The sequence below is a fragment of the Andrographis paniculata genome, unplaced genomic scaffold (genome assembly GCF_009805555.1).
Source record: "Andrographis paniculata isolate CXL003 unplaced genomic scaffold, ASM980555v1 Contig61END, whole genome shotgun sequence".
NCBI classification, from domain to species: domain Eukaryota; kingdom Viridiplantae; phylum Streptophyta; class Magnoliopsida; order Lamiales; family Acanthaceae; genus Andrographis; species Andrographis paniculata.
This window is the reverse complement of record NW_026137597.1, coordinates 1,780,556-1,799,556: the sequence shown is the minus strand read 5'-3', so window position 1 is coordinate 1,799,556 and position 19,001 is coordinate 1,780,556. Positions and strand designations below refer to the sequence as shown.

The 19,001-nt window shown below is 33.5% G+C and overlaps 1 protein-coding gene across 4 annotated transcripts; it reads left to right on the top strand.

Annotated features, from left to right (window-relative positions):
• The first annotated feature begins 3,191 nt into the window (after positions 1-3,191).
• LOC127260277 (ABC transporter D family member 1-like) lies at positions 3,192-18,050 on the top strand. 4 transcript variants are annotated; one of them, XM_051287990.1, is made up of 26 exons: positions 3,192-3,460; positions 5,256-5,404; positions 5,926-6,208; positions 6,552-6,776; positions 8,034-8,231; positions 8,344-8,798; positions 9,811-9,946; positions 10,030-10,108; positions 10,441-10,679; positions 10,811-11,115; positions 11,197-11,308; positions 11,411-11,560; positions 11,720-11,819; positions 11,919-12,027; positions 12,400-12,490; positions 13,004-13,128; positions 13,209-13,358; positions 13,438-13,510; positions 13,852-14,032; positions 14,118-14,276; positions 14,449-14,607; positions 14,734-14,964; positions 15,705-15,865; positions 15,956-16,008; positions 16,095-16,173; positions 17,575-18,050. In XM_051287990.1, exons 2-26 carry the CDS (start codon positions 5,343-5,345, stop codon positions 17,662-17,664), a joined length of 4,005 nt encoding a protein of 1,334 aa, XP_051143947.1. In that variant the 5' UTR covers positions 3,192-3,460; positions 5,256-5,342; the 3' UTR covers positions 17,665-18,050. The 4 variants fall into 4 exon arrangements, with proteins under 4 accessions (XP_051143947.1, XP_051143946.1, XP_051143945.1 ...); XM_051287989.1 differs by having other exon boundaries at positions 5,253-5,404; XM_051287988.1 differs by having other exon boundaries at positions 3,192-3,467.
• The last annotated feature ends 951 nt before the right edge of the window (positions 18,051-19,001 follow it).

Below are 19,001 nucleotides of genomic sequence, written 5' to 3'. Positions count from 1 at the left end.
AATCCATATATTGTCTAATCATTTAAAACAATGCATGCATTATTTACTTTCATCACTACATCAGTCAATTTTTTTTTTTTTCAAACACTCATGAAACGTCAGACAAAGTCTTTTTTAACAATTAACAAATCAGCCATAATATATATAGAACAATTCTATACTGACATCACTAGTATATACATACCTACATACAACAGTACATATATATATATATATATAGGGAATAGATTAGCTGTTGATCCGATCAAATTAGCATGATGGTGATTTGACCGAAGCTATAAGAGTGATCAATAAATATATATATATATACATTTTCAACATATTTATAATACAATATATATTATTTTATACTAAGATATGTATAAATATATGTTAGTCATCTATATAACATATGTTGACCCGATCAAATTAGCACAATCCTGATTTGGTCGGATTAACACAGGATCTGCTACCATATATATATTGCATTCATATATAATATATTTATAATATATACAAAATAGTACATGCAAACATAATATATTTATAATATATATACAAAATAGTAATTAATAGTATAAATAATTAATATTTTTGTTTGTTATTTCTATGATAAGATAATCGAAATTATATTAAAAATAATTTCTTAGGTGTCTTCTTTGGTTTGGATTGAATTTACAATTTAAATTTTTAATTTAAATAATATTTAATTTAATATTCTCTTCGTCCGCCTCTAAAAGTCACATTTACCTTTTACTTCATTATACTTAATAGTATTTTTTCATTTTTTCTTAATTTGTATTACATTCTATAATGATTTATTTTACATTTTTTTAAAAAAATCATAGAATTCTATACTACTTTCTCATTCCCAAATAAATTGTCCAAATTGCTGTAAATACGATAATTTAAGAAATTTAGATATAGTGTAATTAATAAGTAATTAAAAAATATATTAGTAAAAATAATTATTGTATAATAAAAATAATTATATATTAAAATTAAAATAACTAGATAGTTTAATTAACATTAAGAAAAATATAAATTATGAATTTTAAAAATGTAATTCAAATGTATAATACTACCTCCGTCCCGTCTAAGGTCTTATTTAGTTTATGCGTGTTGATATTTAAATATTAATTATTATATCAAAATTTAGTACAAATTAAAAAAAATTGCAAAAGTACTTTCATTTCATTAGTTTATTATAATACTTATAGAAGTACATTTTTTTTTTAAAAAAAAAATACTCCCTCCGTCCACCGCCTATCTATCCGTTTACTTTTTGCACGTAGATTTTAGTATATTATTATTATATTGATATGTGGTACAATTGATATATATAAATACTATTATACCCTTTAACATTTATGGTATTAAGTAGAGCAATGGGTCGATTCGTGTCGGGTTCGTGTCTGGTTGAATACTTTAAACGGGTTAAATTACTCAACCCCAACCCGACCCATTTATTGTTGTTTTCAACTGGGAAATGAGCTAAGGCTAAGCTACGCCAGAATCCCTTGTATGTTCATTAGAAAGTGTGAGGGAAAGGCACACATGCACGATGATCGAGACGGGACGGACACTTGGGATGGGAATGGCTATCTGATTCCAGCTTTCTTCCCTTCCTTGAGGTGGGAGTGGTATTGCATTAATCCGGAGGCAAGCAACTGCCATGGGACTCATAAGCCATTCCTCTAAATCTAGTCGTGTTGGGTTCGTGTTAACCCGTTTATTATCGTGTGAGGTTCGGGTTAACTCGTGTTGACCCGTATACATAATTAAGTCTAATTTCTTGATTCAAATTAAATAATTTTTTATTTTGTTGTCGTGTTATGTTAGTTTTTATTGGTTTGAGCGTAAATTATGTTGAATTATTTAAAATTGAACTTAGTTTAAATTAATTTATGAAAAAATTATTAAATTATGATTATTTTATATATATAATAAATATATTAATCAATACTAATATATTATAATCGGGTTGTCGTGTCGGGTTCGAGTTGAGAGCCTCAACCCTAACCAAACCTGTTTATTATCGTGTCGGGTTCGTGTCAACCCGTATACATAATCGGGTTGAAATCTTTGATCCAAATCCAATTATTTCGTGTCGGGTCAATTTTTGCCAGCTCTAGTATTAAGTGATGTTATTTGATGAAATTTGTGTAATATTATTATATAAAGGGTGGGGTAATTTTATATTTTAGTGGAAGATACATTTACTAAAAATGAAAATTAATACATTTGCGATGGTCAAATTAAAATGACAAAATGAATAGATTAACAGTGGACGAATGTAATATAAATATATAAAAATATTTTTAATACTTCCTCCGTGCAGCTAGAAAGTATACATATTTCTATTTTGGGACGTCCAATTACAAAGTAACCATTTCATTAAATACCCCATTTTTTTCACAAATACCCCTACTTTACATTACATCATTACTTTTATACCAAAAAAAAGTAAGGGCAAAAATGCCATTTCACTACTTTTATCTATACACTATAATTAAAATACTATTATTCCTTAATTTCTGCGCCAAAAGTAAATGTATACTTTTAGCTTGGACGGAGGGAGTATTAAATACAGAGCAATATTTAAAACCAATCAAAATTAAAAAAAAAAAAAATTATATTGGAGGGAGAAGTAAAAAAATACTCAAAGGGTGTGTTTGTTTGGGGATTTGGATTTTGAATTGAGATTTGAATAGTAAAAATTTTGAATTTGAATAGTTGTATGATGTGATATAAATAGGTGTTGATGTGATGTTTTGAATGTAAAATTATTTTTTAGTATAATATAAAAAATAAAAAATAGATATTTGATTTGATATTTTTGAGGAGAAAAAATGGGATGAACAGTAGAAATTAAATCCAATCTCCGGAACCAACACACCCAAACTAAACTAACCTCTAGAGATCCAGGACTAACACACCTTATGCATCCCTATCGTTCATTTGATTCGACGCTAAATGGACGGTGTGGATCTCATAATATTGATATGCCAAGTGCTTCTCATCGCTGGTAACGCAAATCGAGGTCCGTCGATTTCCCATCGTAGGCTCATGATTTGCCAGCAGCCAAAAGTTGGAATCACAATTAAGAAGTTTTTTCACCAATTGATAGTAAAAATTCAGCAGTAAAAAAGAAAAACAAAAAAGTATTAATAATAATAAAAAATAAATAAATTAGAAAATATGGAATATCGCTGAAGCCCTCGTATGATAGATATGGTATGATGTTCTGCCTCTTTTCCTCTGAAATTCTATTTCCACTGGGTCCGGTTACTTTGATAAAGTTTGGTACAATTCATTCGTCAACCATATAAGGTTCTCCAGCTGTTCGGAATTAGGGCGAAAATCTCCCGGGCTATATATATATATATAATCGTGATTCGATTCCCTGTTGCTTGAGTATCCAAATGGTACAGTGATTGGTCTGATTGCAACGAACAAGCGCTCCAGGGTTAGCTCCAAGGTTGGAGGTATTTTTTCTGCTGATTTTGTTTGTTTGTTTGTGGAGAAATATTCTGCTGAGTCATTGTCTTAGTTTGTTGATGGAAGTTGCACTTTTTATTGAATGGTAGTGGTCTTTAATTTTTATATCTCTGTTATCGGATGTTTAATTATTGTGGTTTGACTATATCGCGTTCTATGTGATGATGTTGTACTTACACTGCAGAATTAAGAACGATTAGATTGTTATTGGTGTTATTTATCTGCTTTTCCATCTATCTTTTTTCCTTTCCCCTTTCCACAAATTTGGAATCTTTTTTTGTTTGTTTGTTTTATTGCATATGCACTTAAGTACGTCGGCTCTATACTCCTTTGCATTTTGAGGTGCTTCAGATTTTTAGCAATTAAGTTTGAGCCTGTTTGAGTGGTATTATGCTTGGTGTGGTATATAATGTCCTGTTTAAGTGCTATTTATTAGTAGAAAGTAATGGATATGAAATCCATTTATTTCGTAAAAGTATAAACTGCAGAGCAATTGCAGCTTTTATCTTCACAAGTTGTATTGCTAGATGTCGGAGAGTTTTGTTGAGTACATAAAAGCCATGCTCTACAGGCATGCTTTGCATCACAAATAATTATTGGCATCTTGTTAGAATTTTGGAGGGACTGGATGCTTTAATTCATTTTGTAGCAAAAGTAACAGTGTTGTTGATTAGAAATTCTGGATACCCTTTATATGTTCCTCATTTGATGTTTTACATTCTTTGCAAATTAAATGTACATTCTTGGCATACATGGGATACTGAGTATTGCATAATATGCAAAGATGTTACATGAGATTGGCCATTGAGTAGCATTTTAGCTTTTGGATGTATTGAGTGTGTACTGTAATAAATAATATTATGAGGAAGTATGAGTGCTTTCTATGAAATTCCAAGGTTTGAAAATGAATCATGCAAGTATATGACATTTCTAGCCTCTCGCATCTGCACGGGTTAAATGGAGTTTAGGTTGACTTATAAAAGTCGACATGTGTGTGCCTAAGTTGCAACGATGTTTCTGCGATCATCAATTAGGAGATAAAACTAGCTTCTCCACGAAAGGTAATTTGTAGCACTTTGTAGCTTCGAGCCTGGATGTATTTACTAATTGCTGAGATTAGAGCGACCAGCCGAACTCTTGATTCTTACATGTGACTTTTGAAGTAGAGTTTTGCATAATCTGCTGGCCAATAAAATTTATGAACATAAACTGCTTGACACATCTCATTGTTCTGGGTTTTCAACTGGTCAATTTAATAACACACATTTCATCTCGCATAGTAAATCACAACAGTGGCTTTAAATCTTGATGTCCTGGTTCAACTAAGACCTTGTTTGGTTGTTGCTTTGAAGTAATGTGCTTGTACTTTCAGGGTTGTGTTTTACAAGTTTCAATATAATAGTGTTTGGCTAGTTGGTTCTTGTTCATCAGACATGTAGTATCTCCTTTAAATATGTATAATATTGTATAATCCTAAGATGATGTGATAGTATGTAGGGACCAATGTTTTTTTTGGGTTTAAATGTATGCATGTAGCATATGCACTTACATGGTATAGATTATATAAATAATACTTCATTTTAAAAGTTCATTTTCACTGGATTTTGAATAAAGATTAGCACCTGCATGCATCGGATGTTTTCTTTGTGTATTGTGTTTGAATTTTGAATTTTAAATGCTTTTAAACAACTTCATGGGATCTACATGTCATTAAGCCTATATATAGTTGGTTGTAAATTTATTTGTCTAAATTCATGATTATTTCTTGGCAGTAGAAGGATTAAATAATCTTTATTATAAGACCAAGAAGAGGGGTACCCTTAGCCAGTGTTATTTGTTTCTCTTGGAGGTTGCCCTTAAACATGCCTTCGCTTCAGCTTCTGCAGCTGACTGAACATGGTCGTGGGTTATTGGCATCAAGAAGGTAATCTTTTTTTATCTTTCTGTTATTATGTTGTGACCAACATAATGTACATATGAAAATGAGATCTCAAACAAAAATGAAGAACTTCTAGACTCTTTAATTGTCTTATTTTCTGATTTTGGAAAACCGCAAGTACTACTATTCATCCACAGTAAATGGTTTTTATTTTTTGAGATTGTCATTTTTGGTGTATCTTCAGCACGATGATATAACTGAGGGTGGAATTCAGCAATGCTTTTTGCATTCCTCAGACTAAAGGATATGAATTGTCATAACCTTTTAAAATATTGGCACATCTATATTCATGAAAAAACGAGTGAGCATTAATGTACTTCTTTAACAAGTTGTCAAATTACATTTGCCTTGCAAAATCTAAGATTATGTACATTGAACCTTTTCCGTTGCTAGTTGTATTCTTTTATGCATCTTGATATTATAGATTTATTATCAGTGTGACTCTGCTGAAATGCTTTTTGCTCACCACCAACAATGTTGAATGTGTTTTCTGAATATTCTTACAGGAGAGCACTGCTTATTGCCACTAGTGTAGCCATTGGTGGAGCAGCTGCTACTGTGTATGTGCAGTCACAGAATAGGAGCAGAAGGCAAAAGCCTTTTGGTCAATCAAATGGTGTTAAGGAGGATAAAAATGAGTCTGATCAGTTGACAGTAAAAACGAAGAACGTAGGAAAGAGCCGGAAAAAGAGAGGAAATTTTAGGTCTCTCCAGGTGTTGGCTGCAATTCTGTTATCACGTATGGGACGAATGGGGGCAATGGACATTTTATCTTTGGCGGCTATTGCAGTAAGTGTTTTTAGTGAAATTGTGAAGTTTAGCTAATGACATATATTTGTTTTCCATCTTCTCTGTAGATGATACTCTTGTAATTATCTGCCTATATTGTTTGCTTTGGTTTTATTTAGTGAACTGCTGTCTTTCTGTATTTTTTGAATATCTTTGTAAGGATTTGACAGATGACTTCCAGTATTTTTATCATTTGTGTAACTCAACTATACAGTTGAAGATGCTTTTCAGTTTCTTTGGATCGCTTCTCTACCTTTGATTAAGGCACATGCTGCATTTGATATAATATGCATCAGCCAATGTGTCATGATATTCGTCTTAATGTTTTTTTGTGCATTGTCAGGTTTCTCGAGCTGCTGTAAGCAACAGATTAGCCAAAGTACAAGGATTCCTTTTCCGTTCTGCTTTTCTCCGGCGTGTACCAGTATTTCTTCGTCTTATTATTGAAAATATGTTACTTTGTTTTCTCCTGTCAACATTAAATTCCACCTCAAAGTATGTTACTGGAACTTTAAGCCTAAGGTTTCGAAAGATTTTGACAAAGATTACACATGCTCAATATTTTCAGGTAATTTCTGATGCTGCTTAAACACAAGATAACTGCATATTTTCTTTGGTTTCACATGTTGCCTGTATTCAATTCTTGTTGCTATCTTTTATATGAACACCCTTGAATAAAAATTACTATGGAAATTAATTTACTTACAAGTATTTTATACAATATTAGGAATTCGATTATTTATCAACTACTTGAAGAGTAAGCCATTACGTGGTATTTGATTTGTGCACTCTTGACCTATGCATCACATCAGGTTGCTGAATTTCAGTCAAATTTCATTTTGCACTTCAATGCACAATAAAAAGTATTTTCCAGCCCAAAACACCATTTTCAACACCTCAAACAAAACATTATATTCAACTATTTTTTCCATTCCAAAAAATTTAAATTCCTAAACAACTCTGAACACTGAAAACATCCCAAAGCACAATTAAACACACTCATTGTTCGTCCATTGCCCTTACATTTAGCCAATCAAGGTCTGTTAGCTTTTCAATGGAGATTAGCTTAGGAAGCTCTGCACAAAGAAAAACTGTAGTTTCTTCCACCTTTGCCTTTGTTGTACAATTCCTTACATCCATTTTTTAAGGTGATAATGGAATCTAACACATTAGAAATGTATTAAATGTTTGAATCCTTTTTGGTAAATTTGGATGGGAACTTAAATGAAGCTACATATTATGATATTTTTGGCTTGGTTATGTAGTACTGGTCATTAGAAATTTAGTAAATGTACTTCATTTCAACAGATTTTTTTAGATGAAAGTCTTTTAATTGAAACAAATACTTTTTATCCTCTTGAAAAACTTATTATGATCATTTCATAATGTAATGATATTTGATATTAGGAGTAATGATAGTATTTGATTTTGATCAGAGACTACCAATTTCAGAATCATGATGTTGTTCAGTCTTAGTTGATTTTAAGTTTTCATCTATCCTCTCGTATTTCGGAAAGGTTGTCAACTTAATCTATCCTTTATGTTGGACTGCGTAATCTTTATAGAACATCATCTTTACCCTATTTTGCCAGCCAATTTTTTGGTTTTGTAGTTGATCTATTCCTGAAACTGTATCCTGCCTCTTGTCTTAGTTTTCACATTAATTCGTGGAAACTTGATGAATATATCAATGGCATTTCATCTGGCCTAATTGAGAAAAATATTTCATGCAGCGTTGGTCTTGTTACACAGTTGTTTGCTAACTGCATTACCTAATAATTTCTTTTTCAAATAGCTCTCTAATTTGTCCTCTCTTTGTGTTAAGAATATGGTGTATTACAAAATGTCTCATGTTGATACCCGGATAAGCAGCCCTGAGCAGCGAATTGCCAGTGATATACCAAGGTTCTGTTCGGAATTGAGTGACCTTGTGCAAGAGGATTTATTTGCCGTTACAGATGGAATACTTTATGCCTGGCGTTTATGTTCGTATGCAAGCCCAAAATACATCTTATGGATGATGGTAACTTACAATATTGTACTCTGGATTCTTCATTGTATACTCCAATCATTTGATTTAGTGAGTTATTATATTACTTTGACAATTTGTACATTTCTGTATTCTTAAATCTTAGGCCTATGTGTTGGGGGCAGGGGCCACAATTAGAAATTTCTCGCCTGCATTTGGAAAACTTATGTCCAAAGAGCAACAGTTGGAAGGGGAATATAGGCAATTGCATTCACGATTAAGAACCCACGCAGAAAGCATAGCCCTCTATGGTGGAGAAAAAAGAGAGGAGTTCCATATTCAGGAGAAATTTGAGAATCTCGTAGGGCATATGAGGGTGGTTCTTCATGATCATTGGTGGTTTGGCATGATTCAGGACTTCTTACTCAAGTATCTCGGTGCTACTGTTGCTGTTGTGCTGATTATAGAGCCGTTCTTTGCTGGCCATTTAAGGCCGGATTCTTCTACACTTGGACGTGCAGAAATGTTAAGCAATTTAAGATATCATACTAGCGTTATCATGTCACTGTTCCAGTCACTGGGAACTCTTTCAATAAGTTCAAGAAGACTCAACCGCCTAAGGTATTTCTTGTTCAGCTGTTTGTCAAAGCCTTAATTTCTTAGTATCAGAAAAGTATCGTAGTTGGTGAGTTCCAAAAGCATAGTGATCTTATATGACATCACTTAATCACCTCATAGGAAATCAATTCTTTCTTTTCCTTTTTGTCAAATGATGCATGGATCAATTATTTTCAGCCGTTTGCATATAATTGCAAACTAACCGCCTCAACTAGGGATGTTTTTTAAGACCATATTTTTTCACTGCAGTTTGATTGTGGAAGGACTGCTACTGCCTTGATGTGTTTCTTTGAGACGTTACATATTCTAATATTTCCTTAACAAATCAAAAGCCTAAATTTTGTTTGAGAAGATCCTGAGAATAAGGTGGAAAGCACATAACTGAAAGCTCTGTAAATATTGGCATGAGTATGTATATACAAGGCATTCTTTTCTTGTTTTAATGAACTTATTTTGCTTTAAATATTTGAAATTTGGAAGATATCTCCCAGCTTCATGTTTTCAGAGAACAATCTTCATAGGTTTTGAACTTGATTTTAGTCTATTGGTTTTTTTGACATATATGCCATGTTTGTCAATGTATTTTTGGTCACATCATGTGTATTTTGTGGGTTTCTTTCATGTTTAAGACTGTAAATTAGAGTGGTTTTAATTTAAAATGATAGAGAACATGGTGACTGCTTAATTATCATACCTAATGTTGGACCTATTCACGATATGTGAAATACCAATCTCAGAAGAAGAGGTTTCTTTGTGTTGTATGATGATGATATTCTATGTGGATCTTGGCTAGTTGGTTCTTGTTTTTATTAATACTGCTTTAAATTATAATTTGTGCTTGTTCTGATATTTTTTATATTCTGAGGCTAGGTAGCAGATCAGCTAGGAAATAACATTGTAGCTTAAGCTTCTGCTGTAGTTATCATGATTGCTATCTAGCGCCATTATCTAGCGAGCAAGTTGGACTTCCCTTGTTTGGTTACTTATTATGCACTGTCTTTTTTTGGAAATGCAGCGGTTATGCAGAAAGAATTCATGAACTCATGGCTGTATCCCGAGAGCTTGCCGCACGAGAAACATCTTCTCAGCAGGCTGATGGTAGCAAGAATTATTTTAGCGAGGCAAATTACATCGAATTTGATAATGTCAAGGTAGAACAAAATTTGGATCTTTTAGTTGGCTTTTATAGCATTCTCTTTCTGTTTATAATCCTCAAAGTAAATGGTTCCTTCAGGTTGTCACCCCAAGTGATAATGTCTTGGTGGAGGATTTAACTCTTAAGGTTGAGTCGGGTTCTAATCTGTTGATTACAGGTTTGTTCTATTGGTTGTTCTGTGTAAGCATTTGTTTGCAAGTTGCTTATAATTATTTAATTCACTGTATGAAGCACTGTTATTTGTAGGATAAATGATTAGTTTTGCTACAACCATCCCTATCAGATTTCCTGCATTTGATAACTGTAATCAGCATCAAAGAGAATAAGAGATAGCTTCTTCATTCAGTATAAATGTGTTGCTCCATTGGGGCCTTTCCATACATTTATTCTTCATGAATACTGTAGTTATGTACAGATGGGAGGATTTCTTTATATTTTTGTGCAACAATTTCTAGTTTGATGCTTAACAGTTTGCTCAATCAATTTAAGGTCCAAATGGAAGTGGAAAAAGCTCTCTCTTTCGAGTTTTGGGTGGTCTCTGGCCATTAATATCTGGTCATATAACAAAACCTGGCATTGGTTCTGATCTAAACAATGAGATCTTTTATGTGCCTCAACGACCGTATACAGCTTTGGGAACTCTACGTGACCAGTTAATTTATCCTCTTAGAGCAGATCAAGAGGTGGAACCCCTGACGCAAAGTGCCATGGCTGATCTGTTAAGAAATGTGAGGTTCTCTTAATAAAATATGTTCCTTAAATAAACTATTATTTCTGCAAAGGTTCTCTATTGAATTATTTGCAGAACTTTGTTAAGTGGACCAGATTTTTTGTTTGGTTCTTCTTTTTGGTTTCTTAGGTGGATCTTGAGTACCTGCTGGACCGCTACCCCCCTGAAAAGGAGGTGAATTGGGGTGATGAATTGTCATTAGGAGAGCAACAGAGATTGGGAATGGCACGTCTTTTCTACCATAAGCCTAAATTTGCTATCCTTGATGAATGCACAAGTGCCGTGACAACAGACATGGAGGAACGCTTCTGTGATAAAGTTCGGGCTATGGGAACTTCTTGTATCACAATATCCCATCGCCCTGCATTGGTTGCATTTCATGATGTAATTCTTTCTTTGGATGGTGAAGGAGGCTGGAGTGTTCATCGCAAGAGGTAGGATCCTGAAATTACATTTGTTTCTAATTTCCCTGCTCAGAAGTGTAGATGGTTTCTGAACATATCTTCAATTCGTAGGGCGGGTTCTCCAACTCTTTCCAATTCTGAGTTTGTAAACAAAAGGAGTTCTGATACAGAGCGCCAAAGCGATGCCATGACTGTTCAGCGGGCATTTGCCAATTCTAAAAGGGTCTGGTTTTTACAGTTCTTTTCTTTTTATTTATTTATTTTACCATGGATGCATCTGCATTCATCATATATTATAAACTTTCCCATGTGTAATAATTGTCAGGATGCAGCATTTTCAGTTTCTAGGTCACATTCTTCCAATTTGATAGCTTCCTCGCCAAACATGGAGGACTCTCCATTGCCTGTTTTTCCACAGCTACAAACTGCTCCAAGGATATTACCTTTGAGAGTAGCTTCCATGTTTAAGATACTGGTAAAAAGTTTTAGCTTCCAGACCTTCAACTGTACATTTTCATTTGTTGGTTATACGCCTGTTGTGAAATTTCCATGACACTCTATAAAAGAGTATTGGAGAACTGGATAATATGTTTTATTCATAGACTGATCTTTGATGAAATAATACATAATATAGGTACCCACAGTGCTTGATAAGCAGGGAGCACAACTCCTTACGGTTGCTGCACTAGTTTTATCTAGGACATGGATATCAGATCGTATTGCTTCCTTAAACGGTATTTAAATTGAATTAAATGGTTAAAGTGGTCCTTTTTACTTCTTTGTGATGAATTGGAATTATGAGCAAAGCATTAAAATACAATGCTATTCAATAGGGACAACTGTTAAGTATGTTCTGGAGCAAGATAAAGCTTCCTTCGTTAGGTTGATCGGAATCAGTGTTCTTCAAAGTGCAGCATCCTCCTTTGTTGCGCCATCTTTGAGGTATTTCTATTATTTTCCAAATATTTATAGACTCAAATGTGTGCAGACATCATATCATGGAACGGTCATTTCCCCCTTCCGATCGGAATCTACACAGTTTTTAATAAAATTTAATAACCTCATTTTTGTGTGGTGTAAGGTTAGAAGTTCAAACTTTGTTCACTATCAAATAGAGTTTGGGTGTATAATTAGGAATATTGTTTCTTGTTACTTGTATAAAAAGTTAAATTATATTTCTGGTTTGTAATGTTGTAACTGCTGCTGCTGATCCATTATAACCAGGCTAGAAAGTTTGAATTAACACGTGAAAGTGGAAAGAAACAACAGTGGACAATAATGTCGTTTACAGCATGTGTTCTGTTCTTTATACAGGCACCTGACAGGTTTGCTTGCCCTTGGATGGAGGATTCGTCTAAGTAAGCATTTGCTTAAGAATTACCTGAGAAAGAATGCTTATTATAAGGTAAGGGTTTGCTATTATGCACTAAGGACTTGTATAGCATGAGACAAAGATGCTCCCTTAATTCCATATCAAATTGAATAAATAATTTTCGCATATGGTACTTCAAAAAGTATGCATATTATAAGGTAATGGTTTGCTATTACGCACTAAGGCCTTGTATAGTATGGGACAAAGATGCTCCTTTAATTCCATATCAAATTGAACAAATAATTTTCTCATATGGTGCTTCAAGAAGTATAACAGTACTGTTCAATTTAATGAAGACTGCTAATGTTTACTGGTTAACTTATATAATGCTAAACTCATCTGATGGTTGTATTTCTATATTGAAGCAGCAAGATATTTGAAAAAGTAATGTTAATAGCATTGTTTAGCCACTTGCAATAATTTATGAATGAATTGCTTTATTTAAGAAATTGTGAAGATAATTATCGCAAAGAGCAAAGGGCTTTACAATTTCAAGAGACCGAACTTCCAAAATTGCATTAAATGACGTATTGGAGATATTTTTAGGTTTTTCAAATGTCCCGGGTAAATGTTGATGCTGATCAGAGATTAACACAAGACCTGGAGAAGTTAACAACTGATTTGTCTGGATTGGTCACTGGAATGGTAAAACCAATTGTTGATATTCTATGGTAAGTACACACCAATTGGTTAATAGGTTATTACATTATGAATATTTTGTGTAACAACCTCAATTATCTCTGGTTTTCAGGTTCACCTGGAGAATGAAGTTGTTGACTGGTCGAAGAGGTGTTGCTATTTTGTATGCATATATGCTACTAGGTTTAGGTTTCCTCAGAATTGTTACGCCTGACTTTGGTGACCTAACCAGTCGTGAGCAGCAACTGGAGGGAAAGTTTAGGTCATTGCAACTTTATGTGCTTTCACTTACTTAGTGCGAAAACTTGAACAGCATTCTTATTCAATACTTGGTATATCAGGTACATGCATGAAAGATTGCGAGTACATGCAGAATCTGTTGCGTTTTTTGGTGGTGGTGCCAGGGAGAAAGAGGTAGAAATTAAAACCTTGCATTATGCTTGGAAAAAAAAAAAAAAAAAACAGACTTCCTTTTCCTTCCAAAGAAACAAAATTTGATGTTATTTGGTTAGCATGAATTGTAAAACTTTCTGTTCTCCATTAGACAGTGGTGCCAAAGAGTGGTCTAAATGCTATGATTATAAAATCTTATTAAAATGGTTACACAATAATCCTTGATAACTATGATGCTAAGAGATGTCAGATAAATTACTGTTGAATCTCTCAGTATGTACTATTCAGTGGCAATTGTTGTTTTATCATCTGTCTTCTTGCTAATCAGTTTTAGTTCTAATAGAATTTTCTTCTGTATACAGGTGATTGAATCCAGATTTAGAGAACTTTTTAACCACTCAATATTGCTTCTTAAAAAGAAATGGTTGTTTGGTATAATTGATGACTTTGTGACAAAGCAACTTCCCCATAATGTAACATGGGGATTGAGTTTGTTATATGCCATGGAGCACAAAGGTGATCGAGCCTTGACTTCAACTCAAGGTAAGGCAAACCCCCAGAAATTAATTAATTTGCTAAAACTTTGCTGCAAATAATTTTCATTCATACTGTATTGTATTCATTTCAGGTGAATTGGCACATGCATTGCGATTTTTAGCATCTGTTGTGTCTCAAAGCTTTTTGGCTTTTGGTGATATTCTTGAACTACATAGAAAATTCCTCGAGCTTTCAGGAGGCATCAACAGAATTTTCGAGCTTGAAGAACTTTTGGATGCTGCTCAGCATGGTCAGTATATGGTCTTCTTTCCTTCATCCCTGAGAATTCTTTCTTGTTTTAATATGATTACAGTATTAAATATCTATCTATCTAAAATATTAGACACAATTGAATATAGTCTTCTCTTTTTTTGGTTGGTGTATGTGTAGTCAATCTGATAATGCTGTGCTGTGCTGTGCAGATCATATTGATCGATCTTTTTCAAGATCCAAATGCACAGAATCTCTTTCAGAGAATATTATTTCTTTCTCCGAAGTGGATATCATCACGCCTACTCAAAAAATGCTGGCTAGACAGTTAACATTTGAGATTACTCCAGGGAAAAGCCTGCTCGTCACTGGTTAGTAGATTGCCATATTTTGGTAGCATGTTGGCTCATCAAAACAAGAAATGGGTTTGACAATATTATACGAGTTATTCTTAGACTTCCTCCCCTCCCCTCCCCCTATTTTTTTTTTTTTTAAAGGTCCAAATGGAAGTGGGAAGAGTTCTATTTTCAGAGTTCTTCGTGGCCTTTGGCCGGTAGTTGATGGAAAACTTGTTAAACCACGCCAACCCATTGACTTGGAATCTGGATTTCATTTGTTTTATGTTACTCAACGACCGTACACATGCTTAGGAACCCTAAGAGATCAAATTATATACCCGTTATCTAAGGAAGAAGCAGAGAAAAGGGTATTACATCTGATTACACAAGGTACACATTCTTGCTCTTTAGCTTCTGTATTTGGTTGCACTATGAAAAATATTCCCACAACTTGTGGTATCTGCCTATCTGGGCATGCTGTATATCTATTGTCCGTTATAGGTGTGCTCTCTTGATATTTTTCACTTTTCCTGCTCTCAAGGAGATTCCACGTATTTTGAACATGCCACTGATATAGTTTGGATATCAAATGTGTATGCATAACATCAAACTCTTGGTTAATCTTTATTGTTATGTGCATATCTGGACAGGATTATTTCCTACTATTTGCTTAAGATTTGACAGTGCAGAGATAATATAGTATTTTTGTTCCACTAAAAGCTTCTCATTTTATCTTTAGTTGCATAATTTGACTATTAACCTTTTCCCTAGAATTGACAGTGAATTTTAATTTGGACCATTTTACATTCTGATCACAATTTTCTACTCTACAGTGACACCGATCAACTTTAAAAATTGATGGAATATAACTATTAATAATGCCAAAAATGTTTCATAGTTAATATAATGCAACTTCCTGGTTGGAACTTAATATAAATTGTGGGACGTAACATTAAAGATTGTGAAATTATGAAATTTAAAGTAAAGTGAGGCCAACAGAACAGAACTTCTATTCTGCCTGCCACCATGTTGATGCTATTTCATTCATTTTTTTGCTATACCATGAGGCATAGGCTTACTCACCTGCAAGTCTATATCCTTTAATTGAATGTTATGATTTCTCAACATAGGTGAAGAATCTGTTAGCTCGACCGAAGTTTTGGACACACATCTGAAATCCATTCTGGAAAATGTTAAATTACTGTATCTCCTGGAGCGAGAAGGTAAATGGGATACTTCCCGAAACTGGGAAGACATTTTGTCACTTGGGGAACAGCAGAGATTAGGCATGGTGAGTTTGTGTATAGCTATATGCTCCAATAGTTTGTTGACAAAGCCATACTGTGCATGATTTTTAATGTTCTGCTTCATGTCTTTCCAGGCACGCTTGTTCTTTCACAAGCCCAAATTTGGAATCCTTGACGAGTGCACCAAGTAAAGTGAATTCCTTACATTTGTAATTCTGAAAATGTGAAGGCCAACAGTTCCATGTTTACTTACCCCCTCTTTTTTAAATACAGTGCTACCAGTGTAGATGTCGAAGAGCAGCTTTACCAGCATGCAAGTAACCTAGGCATAACAGTGATAACCTCCTCGCAGGTAATAACATGGGATTTCTCAGTCTATTTTCTGGTATTTTTCCCAAATGCATTTTACCTGGAAAAAAAATAAAAATGGCATTTTTAATGAGTCCCACCCACAACTAGGAGGTAAGTTGCAATAATAGGTCAGTGATTAATTATTTCTGTCTTATGATTTGTCGGGGAAATTAAGATTAATTGCAAATGACATGGCGAAATTCATTCTAGTCCTCTAATTTGAAGTTGATTGCAATAGTAGGTCAGTTTTTAATGATGTCAACCTGTTAAGTGGTCAGCATTGCTTAAAATGACCGAAAAAAGAAATTGCTTGGTGAGAAGACATTATATTTGTAAATATATGCATCTCAACTGGTGTTTCATCATTGATCTTAACAGCCTAGAACTTTTAAAGACTAAGCTTATTACTGCCACCAACGTCTTGCAAGATTAAAATAGAAACTATCATTTCTTATGTAATTTACATTTCAAGTTTCATTCCTTTCCCTCCACATATCTCACTCTTTCTACATGTACTACAAGCTTGATTGTATTCTTCGGATATTGTCACTAGAGCTGTAAAACAAAAGAACAGTTCGCGAGCTTGGCTCGGTTCAGCTAGTTTGAGCTCGTTAAGAACTCGTTCGTTAAGCTAAATGAGCCAAATACGAACATAAACTTTAGCTCGTTATATTTACAAACGAGCTCGAGCTTGTTCGCGAACGTTCGACAATATTTATTAGAAAAATTAAATTAATATTTTTATACTCCCTCCGTCCCATATACCATGTCCATGTTGTCGTTTCTGTCTGTCCCACGTACCATGTCACTTTCTTTTTTTGAAAAATGATTATACACTTTAATCTTATTTTAAACTTTTTAATTTTTTTTTTAATTTTAATTACACTAATTAGTTATCTTAATCTTAATTTATAATTATTTATATTATAGGATAATTGTTTTCACTAATACATTCTTAATTATCTACTAATTACACATCTCCTAAAATACCGTGTCTACAGTGTAGCAGACACGGTACGTGGGACGGAGGTAGTATTGAATAAGTATAGAGATCTTTATAAATATTATATTTCATTCTATTTTTTATTTAAATTTATTAATAAAAATTTATAATTATTATTAATTGAATTTAGATTTTTTAAAAATTAAATAAATAAAATAAAATTTCTTTTAACGAGCGAAATTGCTAAACGAGTGGAGATCAAACAAAAATTTCAGCCCGTATCAATTAACAAACAAACATAAGTTGAGCTCGAGTCTTTAACGAGTTGAGCTCAAACATGACAAGCTTGGCTCAATTCAGCTCGTTTATAGCTCTAGCTGTCATGCCGGATTTACAAATTTGCAATATGCCAAGTTCCTAAATCTAATGGTGCATATATGTGTGTGTTTGCAATTGCAGCGACCTGCTTTGATACCGTTCCACTCATTGGAACTGCGGTTGATTGATGGCGAGGGCAAATGGGAGCTTCGCACAATCAAACAAGAGTAAGCCACAATTACTGCTCTGTTCTGCTCTGTCCTGCCTCGTTATTTATTTACCAATTTGTCGCCAAAAAATGCACATCATCTACAATACAGTCCGCGGGAAGCATCGACGCCTCTGACCTCTTATATATAAGCCTGAATAATGAAAAGAAACTATAGCATCACAGTACATATGATTTCCTCCCTTTTGGTGCTTTATCTTTTGCTGATAGAGAGTTGGAACTGCAGGAATCATTATATAGCTAGCTAGCTAGAATTCACAATCTATGCAAACTCAGAATTTTAATTATAATAATAATTATTATTATTATTTTTAAAGTGTTGTATGATATGATATTGGAACATTTATTGGGCCTCCCTAAGCAATAAACGTATCTCTCTGTCGTCTAATTATTTATTTTGAAACGCTCTTAATCTTATTATGTTTGTAGCTTATCATAGCCAATGTTCTTACAATGATTTTTATTACTCTACTTGTTAGATCACTGCAATGACGTTATGCTTATGTTTTAGTTACATGTTTGTTTTAGTTATATATATATATATGTGACATAAAAATATAACAGCACACACTTTATAAAATATTAGTATGCACTGTTAATTTTATTTTATATATAATGTAAATTTATATTTTGTGTTGTGTATATTATATATTAAACTACCGCTATCACTACAAAAATATATATATATATATAATTAGTTACAATATTTTTAATACGAAATATTTTTTAGATAAAACGTATCATTTAGTAATAAGAATTTATTTCTTCGTTAAAAATAAATTATGTACTACAAAATTAATTTTATTGTTAAAATATTTACTTTCATAACAAAAGGTTTAATTACAAAATTATTTTTTCAAAAAAAAAATCAAAATAAATTCAATATAATTAAAATAATTAATTTTAGTCTCAATAAAAAAAATTATGAATTTAAGTCTCAATTGCAAATAATTTTTTAATCAATTTAAGTCCATCTTAACAAATCAACAAACACAGGTGATGTTGCTGCTGATAGGGCACACACACCACACTACCGTGTTTGATATCAACAAATGGAAACAACAACATTCAATTTGTAAGACCGTGGAGCAAGTTAAGATGGTGGAGAAGAATTTCGGTGGAGCCGGAACGGAAGCAGACCGTGGGGCTACAGTGGCACCAGGTGGCGATCTGGTTCCAGAGCCGCCGGTGCCTGCTGAGAAGGAGACCTCCTCAAGGCCCACAACGACCAAAAGCTCAACGCCTAAGAATGATGTGGCGGTGGCGTGTTATGGCGGATTGCGTGTTGCTTGAATTTGAAACCATCCAGAAATTCCCAAAATATCGAGTGGAGAGCTCC

Coding starts and splice junctions, on each gene's coding strand:
- LOC127260277 (XM_051287990.1), top strand. CDS start 5,343: ATGCCTTCGCTTCAGCTTCTGCAGCTGACTGAACATGGTCGTGGGTTA. Junction 5,405..5,925: donor GGGTTATTGGCATCAAGAAG/GTAATCTTTTTT, acceptor ATATTCTTACAG/GAGAGCACTGCTTATTGCCA. Junction 12,491..13,003: donor GAAAGAATGCTTATTATAAG/GTAAGGGTTTGC, acceptor AGATATTTTTAG/GTTTTTCAAATGTCCCGGGT.